This window comes from Opisthorchis viverrini (assembly GCF_000715545.1).
Source record: "Opisthorchis viverrini unplaced genomic scaffold opera_v5_21, whole genome shotgun sequence".
Classification (NCBI taxonomy): domain Eukaryota; kingdom Metazoa; phylum Platyhelminthes; class Trematoda; order Opisthorchiida; family Opisthorchiidae; genus Opisthorchis; species Opisthorchis viverrini.
This window is the reverse complement of record NW_008751677.1, coordinates 791,684-817,105: the sequence shown is the minus strand read 5'-3', so window position 1 is coordinate 817,105 and position 25,422 is coordinate 791,684. Positions and strand designations below refer to the sequence as shown.

Genomic DNA, 25,422 nt, shown 5'->3' with positions numbered 1-25,422 from the left:
AGTTCTGCCTTATTGTAATTGGATCACTTTATATTATCTACACGGCCAGAAGATCACTCAGTGGCGCCTTCTTATCGTTCTGTATCATAGTCCTATACAACTGTGAAGTTTGCGGGAGTATATGCTGCATATTTTTTGTCATTTCCTGCTAATTTTTAAGCACATTTTCCACTTTCTTCTTGCGCTTGTGATTCTCCCCTTGTTTTACAATATCCGCTGCCATATGATGCGGTGACCCTAACAACCGACGCACCGTCTGGCTCATGGTTGTCAAACTTAACTGAACTATATCGTACACTGAAGACGGCGGTGCTTTGGAGCTACCATTCAACGGTTGTCTGCTCCTTTCCGACGCTATTCTTTTGCTCCATTTCAGCTCTTTGGAAAACGATTCAAATCCAGTCTTTCACATCGCGCACTTTTCGCCCGTCCTCAGCGATGAACTTTCGGCTGCCTTCTTTTCATCATTAAATCCCTGAAGACAGTTGGATAAGTCATCACATCATCATGCTACCACAGTGGAGCAGGGGCTTGCGCGAGAACGTCCTTCGCATTCCCAGTACGCTCAAGGCTTGTTTCCCCAGTATTCAAAGGAGGGTGAACAATGTGGATCTTCGAGGGGCGTATATTATGTACGATAAATTCACTGGATTGGATCGAGTTCGTACTGCACATGAGGAAGTTATGCTGGTGTGTAATGTATTGATGTCCAAGTGTATTGAAAATGTTTGCAATAATCGGACTATACTATTTCACTCCTATGTTTAGGGTTGTGACTGAACTCGGACCTGCAGAGGCTTCAGCTGAGTATGATGCAGGGCGAGCAAAACGGTCAGTCCTAGAGCTGGACCCTGCCGATAAAGTAGTCAAATTTGGGCGGGGTAGGGTGGAAGACGGAAGACGGCCACCTTCCCCCCAATATAGCTCAATGGGTCGCCGAGGTACACAAACCGCCACACCACGATAAGGTCCAGTCTATTCGTGACGGACAGTGGAGCATCAGTACCAACACTGATGTTGCTGTCTTCGATGATGATGAATTCACTCCTATCACCTGAGAGGTGGGATTGAGCGCCGTTTAATCTAGTGCATTAACTCATTCGAAACCATCAAGCGATGTGACAAAGTTAGGTCCTTTACTGTAGTTCCCCTCGTTATTTGTGACTGATATGAGATTGGGACGCCAAAGTCAGTTCAGTGTATTTTGAATTTCAAATATCTGTGTATCTTCGAACTTTGGTGCCATGCGTCTTAAACCCGCCGACTTGTCCTAGGTACAGGCAGTCTGCAGCACAGACCTATTTCCTCGACGTTCGTCGATTGGTTGACGTGAAAGAACAACAAATATGAAAGGTTATGTAGTAATGGAATAGGAAAAATGGTTTAACGTAAACTTTGCACATTGGTTTTATTTGGACATTCGCATCAGCCTACTTTTTGTCTCGTAAGTTGAGCCAGGTTTGCGTAAACTGGTGTTCTATGACAACCAAGTCCTAGACCATCATCCATTCTATCATTTTGGTCCCGGAGTACCCATTCACAAACCTATCCTAGTCAGTATCAGTCGTTGTTACGTCCTTCAGTGCCTTTGCTCGGACCCACATTATGGCGCACCTTGGCCATTCCATTCATACCTACAGATTCTAATTGTAATTTGCGATTTGTTCGTCTCAGTTGTTCCGGTGAAATGGGATTCAGAGCTGGAGTAATACGGGCATGACGCACTTTCGTTGCACAACCCACAGATTATAATAGTGAGTTGAAATGCCCAGCTCGCGCGTTGCCATTGAACCGGTGAAACATTCTGGGCGTGAGCTTGTTCAGATATGGGGCCGATCGCCCACTAAACGGACCGTACGACCTATCCCTCCGTCCATGAGTTTTAGGGAAGAGAGCACCTGTATTCGGTACTCTGGCTAGTCTTCGTCGGAAACAGGTGGCTAGCTGGGCAACCACGTTCATGTCAACATTTTCATCGACGTGAACTCAATGGTGCGCTATCAAGCCAGCTTTCAATTCGCATCACTTGCCACAGTCCTCGCGAGTGTTGTGCATTGTCGAAGGTTACCAATACGTTGAAGCCGAATAGGGTGGTTAGCCCTGCGTGGGGTTGCTGAACACTTAGTTCACCCAGACTGAAGTCCGGACCCAGTCGGCATCACTATGAGGTAGTTCAGCGCGCCGATTCATTGGACTACTCTGCTACCAAGTACTACTACTACCCCTCGAATTTTGTCTGGAAACTCAGCTGCGTACCTTTTTGTACTCGTCTACGAGAGTGTGAAAATCTTCTGAATATAATTTATTATCAATTACTTCGAGTTGTTACTGCGCGACCCTTTTGCTTTTTCTCTGATATCCCAGGCAGAGAAGAATTTTATCGACCGACAGTTGGAACGGAGAGCATGCCAGACGGAATGCTTTCGACTGGAAGAAGCGCGAAATCGTCTAAACATACAGCTAGACAGTGTCAGCCGTAGTGACGAAAACTTTCTTACCCTTGTTACCCAACTGCATGAAGTGAGTTTCCAGTTCGTTTCCCAAACGGTGAAATAGGAACTGTAGGAGCTATTTATGGTGGTCCCATTCAGGACCGAAATGCTGGCATAGTACTCCCTCACAGAGACTTCTTCGAATAGACGTCACGCTTCTGGAGAGCACCCGATAGCATTCGCCGTCAACCATTAGCGCTCATTCCACTAACAAAGACCAACCTCAGAAGCTTATGAGATTACTGTATTTTATGCTAACTTAAGGCCTATTCACTATTTTCCCGTACGCTTCTCGCACATGTTGAACTTGAATATGCGACCCGTACTACGTTGGATAAATACGATGCTCTGCATATCACTGTGGACCCGCTTCTCCTTCGCTAAAACTTTCGTTTCTTACGCTCGTAATCGGGAAATTCTTTTTCGCGCTAAACAGGTTATGGTTTTCCGTTTTTTCTATGTAAACGCATCTAGTCGTCCCACTCACGTTGCTCATTTTCTAGACTGAGCAATAGCCAAAGTAACCAAGTGCGTCTTCACACTCCTGTAAGTAAAATAATAAATAAATAATCTTTTTGATGAACCTAGCTGCCAAGCCACGCAGAAAGAAGCACGACTGTTTGAATACTGTCAGTCGACGTACAGAGGTTGGGTTCGAACCACGGAACTTCCGGTCAGTAAGTTCGCACCTTAACCACTGAGCTGTCTAGAGCTTTTGTACTTACGCACCTTAACACTGAGCTGTCTAGAGCTTTTGTACTTAACAGAACCAATTCCACTTCGTTTATATAAGGAAGACGGTCATACGTAAGATGAAGATCAGTTTGTGTCGTTCATCGACGTGCGCAGAGATATGATCACATTAGGGAAGGGTTCGTGGCGGGAAGAACCGTTAGATAGAGTGGGTTTTTCTCCTTTTGATATGTTCAGACAGACAGTACTGGTTAATTAAAAATATACGAGATAGTACAGTACAGTTGGAAGGATCACCAATGAGGCGATTCCTCCGAAATTTATCCCGTCATTTTCACTATAAGCACGCTTGGAACACTTTCCTGCTGCCCACTCATGCCATACGCCAACCCGTCCACCGAGTGAACGACCTGAGCTAGGAATGTTCGCATTTCTAGGGACAGTTCCGGGGCTATTTCCCCCTCTTATTTTTACCAAACAGTGACACCTGCTTCGTTCTCTGAACCTTCAGTATCACGTTTGAAAACAAATTTGGCGAGTCATTCAAACTCACTGAATTACATTGGAGAGTTCCGGGGCTATTTTCCCCTCTTATTATTACCAAACAGTAACGCCTTCTGCTTCGTTCTCTGAACCTCCAGTATCACGTTTGAAAACAAATTCGGCGAGTCATTCAAACTCACTGAATTACATTGATTACTCCTGCACTGTTCGCCGAATATTTCAGTTACTATCCTGATTGACGGCGCTCGTTTGTTATGTTACTGTCCGAGGATCTTTCTGAGTTTAGATCTCTCGCAATGTTTGAACGTGGGGAATTGACGGTCTGCGCTTGTCCCTACATCATTTTGGGATGGATACGTGGTGGATACGTCGGTTGTTCTGGTATTTTCTAATCAGCCATGAAAGTGCCTCTCCAATGAGAGAGGCCCTTTGATAGATCATTACAACCTCTCCGCTACTAGTGTGAGATCCCACCGAATTGAGACTAATCTTTAGAACGGACAAGAAAGCCCTATCCCTTGCGGTGGCCCTCCTTTGAGAATTTAGTATACCAGCGTTGGAGAAACAAAATGCAACACTGAAATGTGATAAGTTTTAAAATTTGTTTTCTTCAGGAGAAAACCTCCAACCCGACTCAGAGGCATAGAGTGATGGGCCACATAAGTTGGACGGTGATATGTGAGAATTAAGTTTCGTACGTATATCGGTATAACCACACGAACTAGAAATCCAGAATTCAGCGAAGCGTAACAACCAGCACGTATGTATTCGAATTGGCGAATATGTACAGCATTTGGAATAATAAAACAACAGAATAATGAATAGAGCAATGAATAGAGTATCAGTCATGTTCATTACATGATATCTCCCCACATGGCTGTATGAGCCGCCTACAACTCACTTGTATTTTCGCCATCGGCTCAGTTTCTTCATTCGTCGGGACTATCTTATCATCATCCATATCTTGTGGCTTTTCCTTAAATCCTTCTTTCTTAATTTAGCAATTTTAAGCTTGTATCCCAGTGTTTGCCTTACGACTAAGAGCTTCCATCTAGGGTAGCCCTTGAATTGAAGGTCCCGAACTTTTTCATATCGTTCCATCTTGGTGATTCCCGTACATTTGCTTCAAGATAGGTAGATTTCAGTGTTTCGTGTCAGTCTGTTAACACCTGGGTTTACTCATTGAATCCCTGTATTGGAAATCCTAGTTGACGCCGATATTGTGGAGAGGCTTTTGACCATGATTCTAATCTATCTTTGTCATGCTGCTTTCTTCCGTCAGATTTCATCCTGCCTACCTAACACTAGTTGCGTTGTTGCTCTGTGTCAAATTGATGCGACAGCTGTGTGCCTGATCTCCTTTTTGTGACTATCTGTTGTGTGAGAGATCGAAGTTGATGTTTTTACAGGTGATTACTTTGACTCAGTCCCGAACCCTGAACGGATGTGTCGACAGTTCACTGGGTACCAGTATTGGGGTAACAGTACTGGCGTTCAGCTGTAGCACCCTTCTGGTGCCTAGCCGCCAAGGAAGCCCAGGGCTGAGATACTGTCAGGTTCCCCAAGCCTAGCCAGGGGAAGTGGCGGAGGTCGGATTCGAACCATGGACCTTCCGGTCAGTAAATTTGCGCTCTAACCACTTGGGCCATCTCGCCCCCAGTACTGACTGGTGGCATCGTTAGTTTCTCATTTATTTAACTAAAAATTATACAGTTGGTCTGCGAGAATCATCCGTTCTTAGCTTACTGCCGCTAGTAGTTTACTTCACTTGATAATCTTGGCCTACCTCTAACTTTAAAAATAGCTCTCTCGCCAACACAAAGACGCCAGGGAAAAGCTGTCCAGCGTGGAGAGTGCGGAACAGCTAGCGTTTGAGCAATTTTCCGGATGCCTTCGAAGATCTCAAGCGGAAGAACGGGTTCAAGCCAATCGGATGCGACAATGGTCCATTGGACTGAGCGTTCTCGCAGGGCTTGTTGGGTTCAGTGCCACATGGGTGCGGTTCAGGAATCAAGCTACTGTACACCCTGCCTCGACAGTGGCTGTTGCCGCAGCTGACAAAGAAGTAAAATTCTTGCCTTGAGTACATGTCTAAGGTTGATACTTCTGGGCACAGTCTTTTATTTTTTTTTCACCACCATTCCAGTAACTGACTTAGGTGTCCGTTTATGTCATGTGTCGATATGCCCGTCCTAAACCCGTATTCCGTTTTCAATGAAGCCACCTTTGCGATTCATTCATTTTATACTACTTGGTTATTTGAGAGTAGCACGAAATTACCAGACTAACCGTGCGACACCGACTGATGGTTCCCGTCGAAGTACCCGTAAGGTAGCTTAGCGATGCACAGTAGTTTCTCGAAACTTGAATTCAAACTTGCTATATTTGAAGAACACCATTTCCACCGGAAACGTAATCCACCATGTGGTTCGTTCTGGCTTGGGATCGTGTGCGTCCTATTGTGCCTCAATGATGACTGACAGGTTTGAGGGCTTCAAACAGCTGGAGAAAATTGCACATCAGGATGGGTTGACATGCAACTGCAAAGACTGTTCTCTTCAGGAATATTGATGGCATCATCAGAGTCCGTTACGATGTTCCATCTCGACACACTGGCTTTGCGCCCACCAGACGTCGAAATCTTCGCAGTTACCAAAGGATGTTAAGAATCAATGCTCACAGACCAATAGGAGTTGGAATCCTTAATGCAACCACGCCACCTGCGATGTGATTAGTTCGTTTCCATGTTTAAGAGATGCCATGTCGTAGTGACGGTCCGGATGGTAGCTGTTGTGCGTTACTGAACGGTAGTGCAACTCTGTATCGGTCCCTTGGCTTCCTGCTCCGCCCACTATAGTATATCAAAAGGCACGGTAGCTCTACACAGCTTTTTCTGGAGACCAAGGACAATTATTACAACTGTATTTATAGGTTAATCACAGTGTTCCACAATGTCGTCCAAATGATGTTATGTTCGGCTATTAGGGATGGCTGGCCTCCGGACAGTGGCACGGAACAAATTGTGGTTAAAGTACGGGCCTGCTCAACAGTCTGTTTCCACCGTCACACGTATCAGGCGTATAAGTTGTCGAGACTGAAACGATCACACAGAAACTTCGCTTGTCGCTTGTTGCTTAAACGAACAGCTAACACCACGGTAGTGGAATTTGCTCATTTCCATAGGTTTTCATCCAGGCGTTTGTAAAATTTGTTTAATCTCATTCAGGCTTAGATCAGTAGGTGCTTCGACGAACAGTTAGCGGTTCTCTTGCTGTTTATTAGACCGAAACCAACATGCAAAGCCCAGTTCACAGAGATAGTTGTTGAGTAGAATCTATCCAAGCAGATCAGCCTCCAATCTTTTTCTCAGAGGAATACCAATGGTAGCGCGCACATACGGTCTCCTGACAGCCACATGCAAAATTTCGTGACAAAGTCGGAAGGAGCGACTAGATGCCGCACAACAGGTGAATCTTGTAGACGCTGCATATATCAACTCCAAGTGTTTTCAGGGCTCTGGCCAAAACGGGCTGCTGACTGATTCGCATTAGCGTGCGAGTAATGAGATTCTCAAGTTTGAAGGGGACACGATGGCGAAAAAATAGGAGGCTCGTTTCGTTTTAAGACAGGTTTGCGATGCTGGGAGTGAGGACCATAAATCGGTAGGTGTTTGGCAGTAGGGTAGTAGTTAGAGGGAAGAAAGCCCTTTGTTAGCAAACACGAACGAAGCGGTTACAAGCTATTAGACACGAAAGTCAACATCTCAGATGCACAGAGCTTTTGAAAACTGAACATCCATAAGCGTCTTCTTGAAATTTCCTGGACATTATTTGACTATTGAACAATTTGTAAACGAACACGACAAAGCGACTCCATAATTCCCATAGTGGCGTTCACCTTCCGTCACTTACGGGAGCGGAGCCTGGACACTGGATAATGGACTACTTACATGCTTCATCAGTAGCATACACCTTTACAATAATAGTCCGTGGTTTGTCTGACGCTGGAGTGAAATCTTTCCTTGGGGGTTCACTTTTGCAGACTCAAGTTGAAAAATCTGACCATAGTACAGCGGGGTGAGGCACGGAGGTCGCAGTCCACTGGGATACTTCGAACGCACTTTGGATGAGGGAACTATCTAGGGTACCCAGTGCACCCTACGAATACCTATGTTGGTAGACGGCCTTTCCATCCAGATTTACATTTAGGCACGAGAGAAGCGAAGACATCATTCGCCACTCGGGTTTTTTTGGGAATTCGATGGCAGTTCAGCAAAACGCACTGTCCCAGGAGTGATGATGCTTAGTCCTGAGAAAAGTCCAACACCATGAGGCTATGCATTTCTTTAACCATCGGGAGAGCTTAGTTTGGGCTAACACAGATGGTGTAATCCAAGAGGTAGTTGTGGTGGGGAAAGGATCCTGCACTACGGGGATATTCGGACAGAACCCCTAGATTCTAGGCCGAATTTCCCCGGATCGGAATTTGAGGATGCGATGCAAGGCATGTTCCTTTGGAAGGATTTCACTTTCGCAATCATACTTTCTTGTCATTTCACCGTCGGGAATTTTGTTAGTCGTAGGTGTGATTCTACTCAACATCAGTTGTCACAAGTAATCGCTTTACAGAGGCTTTGTGAAACAAAAACTGATGAGAACGTCTGATTGCCGAAAAGGTTATTTTATGTTGAAGCAAAAATGTGCGTCACATCTTCGGTGAGATTAATTACAATTGACTCACACACCTGGGACCGTCAAATGCGCTGAATTAATCTACTTCACCATGTTTCCTTTGTGGCTATCGAACTGGATGCGTTTCAGCTCTGCCCCTAGGTGAAACGGTCGATTTTGTTCATCTGCAGTGTGCGAACGATGCTCTTTCGAGTGTAGCACCACCAATCATCTCCTTATGATATAATTTAGTGTTTCTGTCAATAACTACTTCAGTTTATCCGAACAACAACGCTTTCCACGAATCTGATTGAAGTTCCGTTTTCATCTCTTCAGGTCTTACTTCCTGTTCTACGTGAACTTCAGCACACAAACGAACAGTGGAAGGAGGTGAGTCACTAATGAAGGTCCGTGACTTTCGCTGCATTTTATTCCACGTGTTGTTTTAGCCAGGTATACGACTACTATCTTGGCTCGGTTTGCCTGAAGTGCAACCATTCAGGGCACAGGGACACATTCTGTTACTTTCTGAACACACGTGACGTTCGTCCTTTGTTACATTTTAGACCATCGCATCCTTGTCCGGAGTCATCGAGTCTTTGAAGACGGATCTGTCAAAGGTACGTTCCCAACGATATCTATCCCGGTGATCTTGAGTTAACCTGCTGACTCCCTTATGGGTCGGTCGTTTCTGTTTGTAAGCTTGGACAACCTTGGGTCATTCTAACCGTTGCGATTCTCTCGGGTCGCCATTCTTAGATATAACCTAACCGTGAACCGCGATAGTGAGTAAATGGAACCCCAGAACGATCATACTGTCACATCTAGTGATCCATGTTACCACTGCGAAACGTTTTGACAATCTGCATGCCTCAGCAACTCACTGAGCTACGGCCCTGCGAGTCTACCATCTAATCTACCGGGTTCACTGACCCGTGGTTGTCTGAAAAACACTGTCCTCTCAGATTTGAACTAGTTTTGCTCTTTGGGAACATAAAGTACTGTGGTAGCCTGGCAACAAGCTATGTTCCGTTGACGTCATGCTTTTGAGCCCAGAACTTTGAACGTTATAAGCCTCAGTACCCTGAAGGGAATCGTTCACTTTTAACACCCCACCGGTGCATAGTCTCCATGCCACCCGAAAGAAAACACGAAAGCTTCTATACTGTCAGATTGCCAAAGCCTAGACAGGAGCAGTCAAGGTGTCAAACCATCGACCTTCCAGTCAGTATTTTCGCCCCTTAACAACTGAACTACTTCGAGTTGGATATCTTAACTGTAAGTCGGTTCTCATACAAACAACTGGCAATAGTTGCGTGGCATTTAATTTGATATTATTAGCAATATTGATCCCAAATTACTGCACTTGATGATCTTTTGTGTTTATTTTTTTCTGTGGATGACAACATCAGGCTGAGGCGACAGGCAGCGTGACAAGCAAGTCGTGGCAGACTGTTGTGGAGCCTGTTGAGGTGAGTATGGTATTCCGCCCTTATTTCCAATAATTACGATGAGTGATGCGCGCCAGCATGATCAAACTTTGCACGCTTTTTTCCGTTGACGTAGGATTAAAACATTATCCGGTTGCTTGTTTGTTCGGCTGGGGCGAGACGGCCCAGGTGGTTAGAGCACCAATTTACTGACCGGAAGGTCCGTGGTTCGAACCCGACCTCTGCCTCTCGACTTCCCCTGTCTAGGCTTGGGCAACCTGACAGTATCCCAGCCCTCGTGCTTCCTTCGGGTGGCATGACAGTTAGGCACCGAAAGGGTGCTATAACTGGGCGCTTTTTTTGTTCGGCTCCATGTATCCAACAAAACGGCGGTTTCTATTTTTTCTCCGCACTGCTTGCGTGAACCGGTGAATCGAATGCAATGGGGATGAATAGTGTTCAGTCTGTTGACCTCTTCTTCGGCTTTGCCTTGAAAAAATCGTTCAGCTGTAGCACTCTTCCGGTGCCTAGCTGCCATGCTAGTCGAAGGAAGCACGAGGGCTGGGATACTGCTAGGTTGCCCAAGCCTAGACAGGGGAAGTCGAGAGGCGGAGGTCGGGTTCGAACCACGGATCTTCTGGTCAGTAAATTCGCGCCCTAACCACTTGGGCCATCTCGCCCCTTTGTCTTACGAAATCATGGTGGAATAATGTGACCTTAGTACAATGAGATTTACTGCTACTCAATGTCTTGGCTACTGTCGGGGTGAAATAATCGGCATTAAAAACAGTAGGGAAAAAGGAGTCAAAGTGACAACTTCCATTATAAGTTGTTTCGTTCGGTTGAAGTCGACACATCATGCGTCTGGTTAGCTTGACTATTGGGTACTCCTGACGAGACAGCTGATGTGGACACATTGTCGTTTCGGTTGGCGTACATGCGTTGGAGTCGGTGGCACTCTCGTCCCAGTATGAGTCCACATCTGATGGTGGAACATTTGGAAGAGACTCTAGAAGACGATGCTGGTAAATTCGTCTAACATCCGCGCAAACCGTCACACCACGGTCAGGTCCAAGCTCTTCCTGACGGCGTATATCATCCGCTTACACACATGAAAAAAGTGAATAGCAAAGCTCCACTCCTGATACTATTTCAGTGGCTGACAGGTTGGTACAAGTACTCAGTGTTGAGTGATTTTCTAGACTCCAGACTCCTGTCTGTAGGTACAACTCTATTCAGTGAACTTCTGTCCAAACTGAGAAACGTCTCGTTGTCATGTAATGTGTCTTGCCTAAGATTGTCAACAAAGTCGGAAGGATTCTTGACGTTATTTTAAAAGGATTTAATAGCCCGGTTTAGACGTTTTGGAACCTTGTGTTGAACTGATGTCGTGGTACATGATTGGTCACGCATATCACCACGCGCATCACCATTAGCCCATAAGCAACTCAGGAAGAGTAAATTCGAAAGATGGGTGAAACTTCAATTGGAGAAGTCGTCACTCGTTCAGCTGTAGCACCTTTTCGGAGCCTAACTGCCAAGCCACCCGAAGGTTGCACGAGGGCTAGGATGCTGCCAGGTTTCCCAAGCCTGGACAGGGGAAGTCGAGAGGCAGAAGTCGGGGTTCGAACCCCGGACCTTCCGATCAGTAAATCTGCACTCTAACCACTTGGACCATCTTGTCGTCACTCGAGAATTCAGTCAACTCATGACCACGTGATGCGGTTTCCGTGGCTGAAGGAAAAGTGGCCCCAAACCCCGAAGAGTTAATCACATCGCTGATCAGCCGCTCATCGTCGAATGATGAATTGTTCAAACTACTAGGCGTGGTTTGAATCTCTTCGACGTTTCACGAGATGCGGACTGTTGATTATTCTTAGTAAGGGTGAACCAAATGCACAGTGCTTCTCGGTCTTGACTTCTCAATTGAAAACCCCTTCAAACTATCATCGATTTACTCAGAGAGACCGGATAAACAGGCTAAGCTTCACCTTGACTATCTTAATTTGGACACTTTTTCGATATTTTGTGTTGCTGAGCGCAGCATTTAAGTATCGACCGAAATGTAGTTTTGGCTATACTATATTATCCTATCATAGTTTCAAAAAAAAACTAAATGTTCTTTACACTGGGTTCTGTGCGGCTATCAACAGTTACGACTCACTTCTGACGATAGACTTGCTTGTTGAGAGGGTTCAACGCGCCGTTTTCATTCTGTGCCTATGGACATCAACAGGGCTGTTGTTTAACGACCTGTCGAATCTCACCGGTCGGTTGCAGTGTAGAAATAGACTCGATCAGCATGTAGGAAGAATTTGTTTGCGGCGTTACTCTTCCTAACAATTCAGAAATCCAAGGGCTCGTTGCGTTTGCATCACTATGAAGATAGCTTCCACAAAACCTTTGAGGTTATGGGGCTTCGTCAGTTTCTTATCTTGTCTTCTCCGCTCTGTGCTTCCTACTTTTAAACCTCTTTTCATTTCCCACATTTCAGCCACACGATCGAGGAGTCCCCGTTTGGACGCTTTTGGCTTGTGGTGTTGGAACAATTTCCTTCCTGCTGTGGGTTTTTAGTTACCGTGGCAGCTAACTCTAGCCCGATCAAAGAATCTTTCATTCAAGTCTGGATTTTTTATCATGAGTTCTTACTGTGAGCCCCGCCCCTGTCATCATTGTAAACAAACTTTGCCCTGTGCCAGGAATTCCATTTATACTTTCAACTTAGGTGGTTATTTTGACATAGATCCTTATTTCGACCTGCGCCGTGTTTTTAATTCTTTTTCTGCTATGATTTATGAAGAAATTCAAAATAATTTGGTGTAGTATGTGCCCTTGATTTGGTTATTCATATTCCACAAATGGACGTTCTCCTGTGGAGTGATGAGCCGACGACCGTAAAACTACAGTTGGCCTAGGTATACCGGAGTCTAACAGAAACTATATGTGGTGGCCGATGTGTTTTACGGATAAAAATAAATGATGGATAAATCAAACGTCACCTTTAGTTCTGTGTGTGCTCATTGTTAACTATGCTTAGAAGTTTGTTAGTACAGTACTTTCGTTCGAGAGCAAGCTCACCAGAACAACCTAAATTGTTTTCATAAACGAAACTACTCACAAGGTTGTTGAAAACTCATCGACAGCCCACGACCGGTCTCGCTCTTCTTGGGGCTCATCAGTTGAGTCTCTCGTGAAAACCAAATTGATTTGCAAATAAGTGTATTTCTCAAAACAGTTCAATTTGGGTTCAAGTGGAATATAAGGTTGACGGAAACTCGGGGACTTCGCCTACCTGATGAGCCCCAAGAAGAGCGAAACCGGTCGTGAACTGTCGAAGAGTTTTCAGCGACCTTGTGAGTAGTTTACTTCATGAAATATACTGCGATATCTCGAATATCGTGCCAACTGAATCGTGAGGTGGCCTGTGTACAGCGCATTCAGTTGTAGAACATCACAAACGAGAGATTCAGTTGAGTCTCTCGGGAAGACCAAATTGAGTTGCTAATGAGTGTATTTCTCGAAAACCTAAATTGTTCTCTCTCTTGGCAAATTGTTTCCAGAGAAAATTTGACAGTCTCGCTAACGATACTTGAAAAATCCTCCCTGGTTATTACGTAGTGGGTCAACGCAACAAATAATTTTCTCGGTGCTATTGCTGCGTGCTGCGGGACTGTTTTACTTTGGGCAGGAATTTCGCTGTTGACCAAGAGTTCGTTACAATTGCACGAATAGTTTTTTTTCAACTTGATAGGCGACGCAAAAATGTTTTTACAAACAGTATGTAAGGTAGCAGTTCCACGAGTTTTCACCGTAAACATGCGAATATTGTATGTTTACCAGAAGACTGCAGCAAGTGAACAAAGCGGGGGCGAAGTGTACGGAGATGCCGATATTCTCGTACTGCTTGTGAAACAAATTCTCATGAACTACGTCTTGGTTGGTCCGGGGAACTAACAAGAAATATCTTTTCCACCTTTCCTGCTTGGTCCATTGAAAAACGTGGCTCCCTCGATACCTTTCAAAAATGGAAGGAAAACAGGAAACTTGGATAAGCGTGAATGTTTTTTTAGGCTGCAATCAAATATGACGTCTGGAGCCAAGATCTTTGACGTGCCTAGCCTTCTCTGTTCACCGGACCCATTGCTCGTTAATCTAGCTTGGGGCACTGTCTCTGTGTGGGTATTCGTCTTGTCACTCACTTGACAGTGTCTTTGAGATCGAAACAAGGTGGGGACACTTGGAAATATGGCTTGGTGTTGATCGTTCAGCTGTAGCACCCTTTCGGTGCCTAGCTGCCGTGCCACACGAAGGAGACACGAGGGCTGGGATACTGTCAGGTTGCCCAAGCCTAGACAGGGGAAGTCGAGAGGCAGAGGTCGTGTTCGAACTACGGACTTTTCGTTCAGTAACTTCGCGTTCCAACCACTTGGTCCAACTCGCCCCGGCTTGATGTGGGAACGGACTATCGTGATGGCTTTGAAGCGCATTTAATCTCTCAGCTATGTCACAAAGTGCTCAGCTCGTATTACCTATTTAAGCCCGTCGGTCACAGAAATGTGCACGTGTGTTACCGTGCATTACAACGAACTATTACTGTCAACACTGATGTCACTCTCCGAAAATGCACACTACGTTGACTATTGGAATGCCCTCGGGGATCTGGACGTAGACCTTTTGAGCTCTACCACAGTAAGAGCTGTTTACGACCTTAGACCAGGCAAGCCCTTAAACACTCCGGTAAGTTTGCTTCTATCGATCGTTTGAGCTCAGGTTACTGTATGGTTTCCATTAACTGCGCTTCACCAATTCATGTCACAGCTACCTGATTAATAGTGCAGTCATGTGCACTGATGACCTCTTCCAAAGAGATCACAGCTTATCGCTTTATATGAGGCGAGGTTTTGGGCTTTATGAATGAAGTACTGATGTTGATTTATTACTGAGCGCAACGTTTTCTAAACAAGGTGTCAAAAGATTATATGGTCAAAAATAATAAAAGTTATATTGTTAGTGATCTTTTCACTAGCTGGCTCTTGGCCCCTCAGAAGAGACCAGTTTTGTGCGTCTCCCACGAGGCGATTCGTTTGAACGATCGTCTTTGAACAGCTGTATATAGGACATCCATCCAATCTGGTTGTACGCCAACATATCTGTCCGTCGCGAAGAGCTTCGCCGTGGTGCGACGGTTTATGTACCCCAAGATGTGTTGAATTATACTGGAAGAGGATGGTTATTCAGCGTCCACGGAGTTTCTTCCACCAAGTTAGCTAGTGATCGGAGGCCAGACAGACATAGTCCCTCAAGTATTTGGGTTAAAAATTAGACATTGATGGTTTTACGCCAGGCGCTGTTCTCTTTTCTCTTTCTTTTAGGTAGGATTTCCGAATGGTGCGGCGTCAAACTCACATGCTCAAGTGTTTCAGTCCTCCCTAAGTACACGAGGCTTTCTCAATATATATATATATATATATATGTACATATATATATATATATATATATATATATTACTGTCCATGACATCCATCGCGGTAGGGATGACTATTCACCATATTTCCAGTAAACGTCAATACCTTGTTAATGTATGCATCGGCCGGTGGAGTGTGTATCACATTTGTCTTCATGTGAATAACATAATACATGATTATGTACGCTGTGAACAGACATACTCTTGATAGGTCTCTGCTCTCACCTATAGTTCCATTAGCAGGTAGCAAAGGATAGTCGATCTTAATCGAATGATGATAACTCACTCTGTCGAACAGTTCCGTTGAAGACCCTTTGTAAGATGCATGATACTGACTTGCAGAGACGCTCCCGCAAAACAGTACAATGCTAGCAACGTATACCGCAGCGAGGGCTGTCCAGAAGAGTGCGTAACTGACTGAATATCGTATGTTGGTTGTTTCCTGGATGGCCTGTTTAGAAAAGAAAAAGAATGAGACAAGTCGTGCAGTGTGATAATGCACACGTTACAGTTTGTACAACGAGGCTTGACAAAATCACAAACCTACCGGGCTAGTCGAGACTTAACGCGAGGACTTCTTTCTGTTTTCGGACGAATAGTGGAACACTTCTTATTTCCACTGTGTCCAGGACGCATAGGATAGAATCCCGTGACAACTAACTGGAACGAGGAAAGATGTTCTTTTTAACGGGGATGCGATTTTTTGAGCGAGGGAAGATGTTCTTTTTAACGGGGATGCGATTTAACTACCCTCGAAGTCGATAGGATAGTGGGATTGTCATTTGGAACAAATTGGGAAGTGACAATACTACCTGGAAATTCACTCTCGAAGTTCGACAAACTTCCTTCGATGCAGTCAAATGCAAAGATAATCTGATGTTCGTCTATAGCAATCATTCGCTTTCCTCAAAGCTGCTTTCTTTACCTTATCAGAGGATTATGCGCAAACCGAATGACAGCTTACACGGTTGGAATTTTCTCCTCTTGTTCATTGTAAGGTACGATTTAATTATCTCCGTATGTATGTGTACGGGCTACCCGTTACATCCTCCGAGCAACTTTGGCATGATATTTCCTCGACCAAACAGCAATTTTGCGTCCGAATTCAACTGATTCCAGTACGTTAAAACAATCTGAAGATGTCGCCTAGCGACTCGGTTGAGAACACAATTTTGTCCGAAATATATGAAGAGACGGTTGCATCGGCTCTATCCCATCAAGGCTTGGCAGTCACATGAAAGCATTCTTTCAGAATGAGATACAAGTGATCCTTTGCATCATCTCCAATAGTCCGATTTTGATCTTGCGACTGAATTCCGTGTATGCTGAAGAGCCGAGAGTTATTACACAGTTGTGTTGTTGGAATACATAACCAATGGACATTCCACAAGTTCTTTGGGAGATTCAAGCCTTCAGCCTCTCGGCTAGTGATGGGAAATTGTACCGTTTGGCCAAGAGCAGCTGACTCGCACTTGGGCCGAATATAGTGTCACTACTTGGTCAGTCATGTGACTCGTGTTGACTAGCTTCTCCGTTTTGGCTTTTATGATGTCGAATACATGCTATGGATGTGTATTGTGGCCAGCACCGTTCATATACGATATGAAACAACACAGTTGCATTGAGTCGAGAGTTGCATTTGAATTGATCAGTTGCAACTTTTGATTGATGGAGGGCCTCAGTGACTAGAGCTTCCTCATTGGGTGTCGAGTACAACCGGTTTTCTGCAATGACTTCCGACGTTTCTACCATCAGTCCTCGACTTTTTCGTGCTCACACAAGGGGTGGTGTTCTAATTAGAACCATTCAAGTTTATTTGAACAGTGCTGGCCTGGACTTGAGTAGGTTTGTTTGCTCACGTACCCTCTTGAGGCACTGTCTTTTACTCACAAGGATGTATATAGTCTTAGAAGCCTACGATCAAGTAGATTAACAGATATCGATGTGTATGCCCGAATGACTGAAATGTCTCTGGCGCAGGGATATCTAGAATACCTCATAAAGTTGGGCTGGATCTCATAGCTTCTGTAGCTTCGCTTCGATATTGCCTCAATTTATAGCACCTGTCAAGTAGTACTCTTGAGTTAACATTATGAGCGTAGCACAATCCCACGGAGAACAGCTGGTACACGTGCGCTGTAGGAAAAAGTCAAACGGAAATGAACTACTGTTGACTGGCTTTTGTAATCACGCTCATCATACAAAGTAAGTCCCAGTGCAAAATATGCACTTTTTAGGTAGGAATTTGATGCATCTCGCTCATACCCGACTTGGTCCGTTTGCTCACCCTAAACTAGAACATAAAAACATTCCACTGTGGTAACTTAAGGTCACCGGTATTTCTTAAAATGTCCTCAATGCTATTCCTGGTCGTACCGGCTTTCTGATCAGTCATACTCGGGCTGTCAACTGGTGTGTGCATCCCCGCAGCTTGGAATTTGACGTATCTGCTTACACCTTTGAGTGTGAGTACAAACTATGTGACTGCGTGGGTGTGTATCTCCCGTAAAGCAAGAAAACTGCATTTAACGGTCGATCACTCTCCAGAAAGATCTACTATCTGCTGCCATCACTATTATCACGACACACATTGAAGGTTAGATTTGAGTAGTGGATGAATATCATATATGTATGCATGTCCGGAGCATTACTGAAACAGAATGGGAAACTGCAAAGTAACTCGCAAATTTACTGAGAGTCGTCTTATCAGTTTAAGTATGGAACTGTGTGTCGTTTCAGTTCATCTTTGTTCGCCTTACTCTAGACTTTGGAAAAAACCGACCGATTGCTTCAGAAAAGGCACATGTCTGACAGATGGCATTATAAGGAGAAGTTTGCTGGACACTAATGTGTACAGTGATCAGAGTGGACCGTGTGGTAGATTGTCCTTCTTCATCTAAGGGAATCAATGCATGGTCTGACTACGTTCAGTTGAAAGCACTCTGGTGTGTATTCTCCAGTTCAGCTGACATTAATCACTTTGTGAAGCAACCTGTGAACCTTCATTGCACAGACAACGTGAGAAAATGCAACAACCTCACTAGGTACATGTATGACTTGTCAGTGGATCTCTGTATTTGTCAAAGTCCCGACAGCGATCCCCTTTACGGCGTGACCTTGAGTGTGTGTGTGTGTGTGTCAGGCTGTTTGTCCTGCCTGACATTACACACAGCCACTTCTCCGATACAACTGAATTTAATTGGCTTTTTGAATTTGGCGCGCGGGGCTAGTACTGCGAGAAAAATAGTTCACTGTGCCTTGCCACTGAATAGCGCTTCTTTGTCAATGCAGCTTCTGAAGCTGAATACAAAAAAACCTTTTCCTCTGTTTTTGGAAGTCGAGATGCAACCCTGCCTGAATGTCTAGGTAATTTGAACTCATTAGAATTTAGGCATCAAAACCTTTATTGTTATTATTATTACTAGTAGTACGATGATGATTACTAGTGATTACTAGTAGTGTTGAATTTCCCCTGTCTAGGCTTGGGCAATCTGGCAGTATCTCAACCCTCGTGCTTCCTTCAGGTGGCTTGGCAGCTACGCACTGAAAGGATGTTACAACCGAACGATTATTATTATTATTTGATTACTGGTAGTATTGAGTTTAGAGAAAATCAAGCAGCCAGTTGTTGAACGTAATTAAAAATTCAGATAGGGAGAGTGTCAGAAGGGGATAGCCATATCCTGAGGAACTCTTGCACCACGAGACTATTAACATTAGACAGGGACGCGGACCGTCACTGGGGCTCCTAGGCGCCGGATAGCGGTTCGTGGGTGGCCGCACCTAGTTTCCTGTCGGACGCCTCAGTCATTGGCGCCACGTCCGAGAGATTGTTCCATGAATTCGTTCCCTCGGACGGGAGACTAAACACAAGTGCTACAGTCTGTGCTTCATCAGCTTGACGAGCATCGCTGCCAGCACTGCCTCAAAATTCGGCAATACCATATATTAAAAAGTCTTTTCCATTCTGGTAGCATTCTCACGGAGTTAGACGATGGTTCTTTATGTAAATCGTATTCTTCATTTCAATCCTTTGTTGTATTGAATTTCATCCAGTCGTTGACATTAGTTTTTAGAGCATGATGAGCCTCCGCCTCTTACTCAAGTGTCTGCCACGTGAACATCACTGAAATCGTCGACAGTGTATTCTTCTTTCAACTCGAAATTGACTGTTAGATAGTCCAGAGCCTGTGGTACAATCTTGGAGGTTTAAACTTTCGCCTCCAACAAACCTCCAATATCTGTCGCCAGTTCGCTCAGAGCCTAACGTTTTTGCTTCTCCCTTCACCGGAAGAATTCACCTTCCAAAGAGATCATAGACTGTCTCTATGAGCACAGTTGAAGCGATTCCACCGTGTCCCAAACCGCTATGCGGTAGTGAAAAGAAAAGCGGTCCAAGGGTCGGTCCGGGAAGCATATTTCGGCAGTAGCTCAGCGAATGATAAGAATGCCGTAAAGCAGCGTTTACCGACTTGTAAGTTTGTTCAATCTCGGTTTCTCTGAAGTAGGAAAAATTCCTGTTTAGTTGGAGGTCACAGTATGGAGCCCCCCACCCCCCGAAAAAAAAAGTTTCCACTTTGCACATGATTGGGCAAGGAGAGCTATAAGACAAAAAATGGTTCACTCTTTGGTGCATCATCAGCTCACATATATAGCCTAGTTTATTCAAAACCGCCTAAGCAACTCCGGCATCACTGATTCGACCTTGTGAAAGCCCTCATGTGAATCATATCATTGGACTAATACCATAACCAAACGGCTGAAAAGTACACTGAGTGGATTACCAAGTCTACATTCATTTACATTACTCCTGTTTGGAATAAGAGTACAAAATCTGAATGTATTATCATCTACGGGGGAGTATGACCAGGTGTAGATAAGGACGCTGCGCGAATGATCATCTACCTTTAGAGCACTGTGATCAATGTTTCTCAAGGCTAAGATTTTCAAGGATCACCTTAAACCTGAGACAGGTGAATGCGGATTGCAATGGCGTTCTCGATCTGTAGTCTGTTCTTATTGTGTCTGATGGATAACCACGAAACCAAAGCTACCTAGTTAAAATCAAGGCCAACCAAAGTTAGTAATTCGCAGTTCGGGACTGTGCTAGGCACACAGAAACAGCTGTTCCGTTCATGGTGTCTGGTCGAAAGACGCTCATTGATCTGAAGGTGGCTGTTCAATATCGCGTTGATTCCGATCCAAATGTAGGCAGTACAGACGACCTAATGGTTACTGAGCGAACTTGCTGACGGGAATGTCCGTGGTTCGAACCCAATCTCGACTTCTGCTTCTAGGCTTGAGCAACCTGGCGGTAAGTATCTCAACCCTCATGTTTCCCTCGGGTGGCATATTAATTCGTAAAGACCTTCAATTTGTTACGTTTCGACACCAAACGGTAGGCACCACTTCGGTGCCTAGCTACCATGCCACCCGACGGTTACACGAGGGCTAGGATACTGTCAAGTTACCCAAGCCTAGACAAGAGAAGTCGAAGGGTAGAGGTCAGGTTCGAACCACGGACCTTCCAGTCAGTAAATTCGCGCTCTAACCACTGAGCCACCTGACTCATTTCGAATGGAAGTACAGATGATGAGATATGCTTTCAAAGGCAATTCGCCGGTCTCTTCTTAGAACTTTGCGTAGAGTAGAGAGTGCTTAAACACCAGATCTCAAAGATGACGTCATGCAGATTGTGGCTGACGAAACATCCAATAAATCAAGATGGGTGTTCCTCAAACTCTTATCCGAAGGATTGCAGGTGCGGAGCTCTTCAGAAGATCCATGCGATGTGTTCTGTTTCTGTTCTCCAACTGAGACGAAATATCTGTACAGTGCTTCTTGGCTTTTCAGCATCTCCCATGCACCGAGAAGATAGCGTCTTGTAGTTATATCCGGTGCTCCTCCTGAAGGGCGCCCAACCTTGGGATTAATGAAAGTCGGGCTGTTCTCTGAAGCATACTTCATTTAATACCTTCCTTCATTTGATACTATAGGGCTATAGACGGAAACAAGTAAACATGCTTCCACAGTTCTAATAAATACCAATTTGTGAATTAACTTGGTGTTGCGTTGGAATCCAACTCAAATTATAGTTTGGTTTTGAAGCAGAACTATGGAGCAAGTACACTTGTTGTCCGACTGGTACCGTCGATTTTGTGACCGATCACTGGAATACCACGGAATACCATATCCACATTTTCGTGTGCGTAGGTAAGCGACTGAGTCTTTACAGGTTGAAAATAACGTGCTGGGTTTTCTCCCGAGGCTTGTGAAAAGAAACACAAATCACGTGTATTCCTCCTCAGGTTTGTTTGCGATATCTACAGTCAGTCGTGCGCAAATACTCGTTGAGGCACACAAACAGTGATTACACTGATAAGGGAAATCACCATTCTCAACTCGCCAAGTCACAATGTGTGCGGAAGATCACGTAAAAGAAGGTTTCTTTAGGTGACCAACGTTTCAAATGAAAACGGAACATTACACGGCAGCTGGAAGTTCTGAATATCATATCCTTAAATTGTTTGCCACGATAAGTGGAGCAGAGCGCGTTCAACTCACGGAGGCTCTGGAAAAGAGTAGTAGTCCAAGTATATGGGAGAAAATGAAGAAACATATATAGGGAGATCCATGCATGAATCCTCATCTCCTAAGCCACAAACGATGTCATTTCCGGATTACATGCGCAGGAGAAAGTGGCCAAATTAAGACACGAGACGGGATTTTTGAAGCCATTAGTAGCTTGCTCGCACGATTCAAACTCCGATTTGATAGCCTGCTCAAACGAATGCGCGATGACGTATCCACTAATACGGTAAGTCACTAGAAAAATAGACCGTTATTCGTTTAGTCGGACTGCATACCTGATGATCTTTACGGTAGTGACAGAACAGATCCAGCTTTCTTGATCGAAACTATGCACCATTCATGGCAAGTTGTCTTGGAAGATCGATAACCAGCTGTTGGATCTGGAAGAAATGGTCCCCTGTGACAAATTTGTCACTGAACACGGGGCACACTTAACGACATATGGATAAAGAACACTCGGAGCTATTTGCACGGTAAACTTCTCAGCTTGACTACGCGAAGAAAGAACGATTTCATTCCCCTCGTCTTTATGCTGAACATGTCTAGGTTTTAGAAAACTACACTGACTGCGATTCGGGGTTTGGACATAATTTCGAAAAACGTGTGACCCGTTTTTAGTGAGTTGTTGACCCTCTGGGTGTGTGTCTCTCATCGCGGGGTTCTGTTGCTTAGTCAAACTTCTCATTTTTATGGCATATACCCATGGTATAGGATATAAAAGTGCATTTATTCTAAATATTCGCACACCAAGTGCTGTCGCAACATAACTGTGCGACTTTTCTTTAATGTGAAGAATACGACACGGAATTTGTCACACTTACCTGCGACCAGCTGGTGAATATCTCACTTTGGTCGGGGGTGAAAAGCGTCTTTTCTTGTACCATTGTATAATGAAGGAGAATCAGCGCTGCCTGATAAAAAATGCCTGTTGACAGAAGTGAGAAAATTATGGTTATCATGGTCCGAAATGTGTTGTTCAATGTTTGACTGAGTTGACGGAACGAACAGCTTGATACAGAAAATATCAGAGTATTTGTCTCCTAAAATACTTCCATAAAATCGTGTGGCTGTAACACCCGGTGCCTGGCTGCCATTCTGCCTGGAGGAAGCATGAGGGCTGGGGTACTGCCAGGTTGCCCAAGCCTGGACAAGGGAAGTCGAGAGGCACAGGTCGGGTTCGAACCACGGACCTTCCGGTCAGTATAGTCGCGCTCTAACCACTTAAACCATCTCGTCCCCAACACTTCCATAACCGGTCGGTATCAGTAAAATTTGCTGATTCTCTGTGGATATGTTTGTCGGAATCAGACCAAACTGTACGTGAAACCCAGTGCACTGGCAATTAGGATGCTAGCTGAATTCTCGGGTTCGTTAACACAGAATTGACCTGCAAATGGCTGTATTTCTCCGACTGTGTGCCGTTCTGTATTTAATGAAAAATAATGGAAGACTAAAGACGACGTCTACTTACGCATCTTAGAAGTTGTATTAGGTTTCACTCTAGTGTGACAAATGAGGCGAATGCACGAGTCTGCAAGGCCGCCTTTGCTAATTCGAGACACCTGTGGCGTCAGAATGGTTTATCTGTGGAGGGACGTGTGTATCAAGCTACAGTGCGGGCTGTTTCGTTGTATGGCTGTGAAACTTGGCCTGTTCGAGCAACGGAACGTTGTTCGACAATCGTTATCTCAGAACCATGGCTCGTGTATGTTGGTGTCAGAGAATCCATAACGAGGCAGTTAGAAAGCGCGTTTCCAGTTGTGCAACGGGTACTTCCATTGAAGTATGTGTCCAGCACTAGAAGCTGCGTTGGTTGGGACATGGGTTGCGTGTGCCGAACCACCGTTTGCCGAGGAGAGTGCTGTTTTTCATGCCCAACTCAGAGTGGCGTACACCGAGAAGTGGCCAACCCTTGACTTGGCAGAGGAGTATGAAGGAGATCACGAAACGCTTAGGTGCTGTCGGTGCTACTCGCCTTCCAGGATGGGGACCGCGTGATCCTCACTGTGCCTGGTTGGAGACACTACAAGATATGGCTGCCAACCGATGTCAATGGTGTTCTTGTTATCAGTTCCTATCCAGATTGCCTGAGTGAGTGTCAGGAGGTATAGTCACCTCGGAATGATTGTGTTAAGCTAGCACTAGGTCCCTTCCCCATCCACCCTTACTCTTTTCTTTACAATAAGGCTTTCATGGTTGCACGGAAGTGAAGCATCGGTGTTGAACACTGATATCATGCTGTCGATGATGATGGTGACGTCTACCTGAAGAACCCCAAGATGGGTGAAAACGATGGTGGGCCGTCGAATAGTTTCCAGTAGCCTTATGAGTAGGGTTCGGTAAAGAAAACACCTGCGTGATCTGGTTCACCGGATCGGCAAGTTTTCTACCCTCCAAATGGAATTCGGTCCCCATTTCTTTGGGTAGTCAATACATTCATGGTTATCTATGCTACTCACCAGCTCTATGCTGTGTCTGTTCGGCGACTTGTTACGCTGGGACCTTAAACGTAGTGTGACGGGGAAAAACAGAGAAATCTGGATTGGATTGAGTGGCTGAACAGTGTCTGGCTTTCAGAAGAGCATGGTAAACAAGGGGTAGTTTGTCACTGCTTTCCTTGGAATATTACTCGAACTCGGAGGATCGTGTTACTTGGCAGGCATTCAGTGAGAAGGTCGAACACGTGGGGAGATATCCGGTGAGCTATCTATTCAGACGTACAACCCGTCCTCACATGCTCCTAGTGGCTAAGTGGCTTTGGATCATTTTTGGAGATTGATACGGCGCCGTCATCGTGATGAAGCTAGTCTCAGTGATTGTCAGATCAGAAGACAACGAAACAGTTGAACCTCATGGTATTTGCCTAGGATTTCTCATCACGTGGCACCTGCGTAGTGCAGTCTAGTGTCGGTCAGTATATTGTTGGGCTTTCACGTACTAGCATATGCATGTTACTAGTATGATTATATTGTGTTGTAGATACTATATTATTGTTATACTAATCGTAACTGGATAAGTTCTTGAAATCGTTCAGAATTTCCGTGAAAAGTGTCTGATATCTACGGTTGCAAGCACACCGATTCAAAGATTATTTTGAACAGGTAGTGACCATGTGAATTTGATATATAATAGTGATGAACTGGTAAGATAAGCAGATATCAACCAGCGTGCAAAGTACAGCTTTGAGTTCTACTTTGCAGAGTGATGAAAGGTAGATGAATTTTAACACGGCCTGACTTTCCAATACATCTGACAACTCTGATGTTGAACAATAGATGCCTGGAACGCATTAAGTATTTTGGAACGACCACTCACCGGACACAACAAACAGTAGTGCGACTATGATTCTGAAAACCAGCAGGTGAGTACTGTCCTCTGCGGCATTCATCCAGAAGTGCACAAATACGCCAGCCAGTACGGTGGCCACGGCAGCGAGGAACAGGGCAACTATGAAGACCACAGAGGTAGATAGACGATAATCTGATTTCAAGAAAAGGAAAAAGGAGGAAATTTGATTGTTCGATCCTAATGAAACTGAGGAAGAAAGAGGGCATTATTAGCGAGACAGATTCATTTGC

At 44.8% G+C, this 25,422-nt stretch overlaps 2 protein-coding genes across 2 annotated transcripts in view; one reads left to right on the top strand and one right to left on the bottom strand.

Annotated features, from left to right (window-relative positions):
* Positions 1-385: 385 nt before the first annotated feature.
* T265_01870 (hypothetical protein) lies at positions 386-13,085 on the top strand (the record flags this gene model as incomplete). Its single annotated transcript, XM_009165996.1, has 8 exons — positions 386-690; positions 2,365-2,520; positions 5,494-5,754; positions 8,696-8,749; positions 8,926-8,979; positions 9,772-9,831; positions 12,284-12,351; positions 13,025-13,085. The coding sequence occupies 8 exons, from the start codon at positions 508-510 to the stop codon at positions 13,083-13,085; spliced, it is 897 nt and encodes a 298-aa protein (XP_009164260.1).
* Positions 2,992-25,422, bottom strand: part of T265_01871 (hypothetical protein) — a gene marked incomplete at both ends in the record, with an annotated part of 29,053 nt that continues 6,622 nt past the window's right edge. Inside the window, 4 exons of the mRNA XM_009165997.1 lie at positions 2,992-3,036; positions 15,540-15,704; positions 22,666-22,769; positions 25,160-25,324. Of these exons, the coding sequence (XP_009164261.1) occupies positions 2,992-3,036; positions 15,540-15,704; positions 22,666-22,769; positions 25,160-25,324 (479 nt within the window). The remainder of the gene's footprint in view (positions 3,037-15,539; positions 15,705-22,665; positions 22,770-25,159; positions 25,325-25,422) is intronic.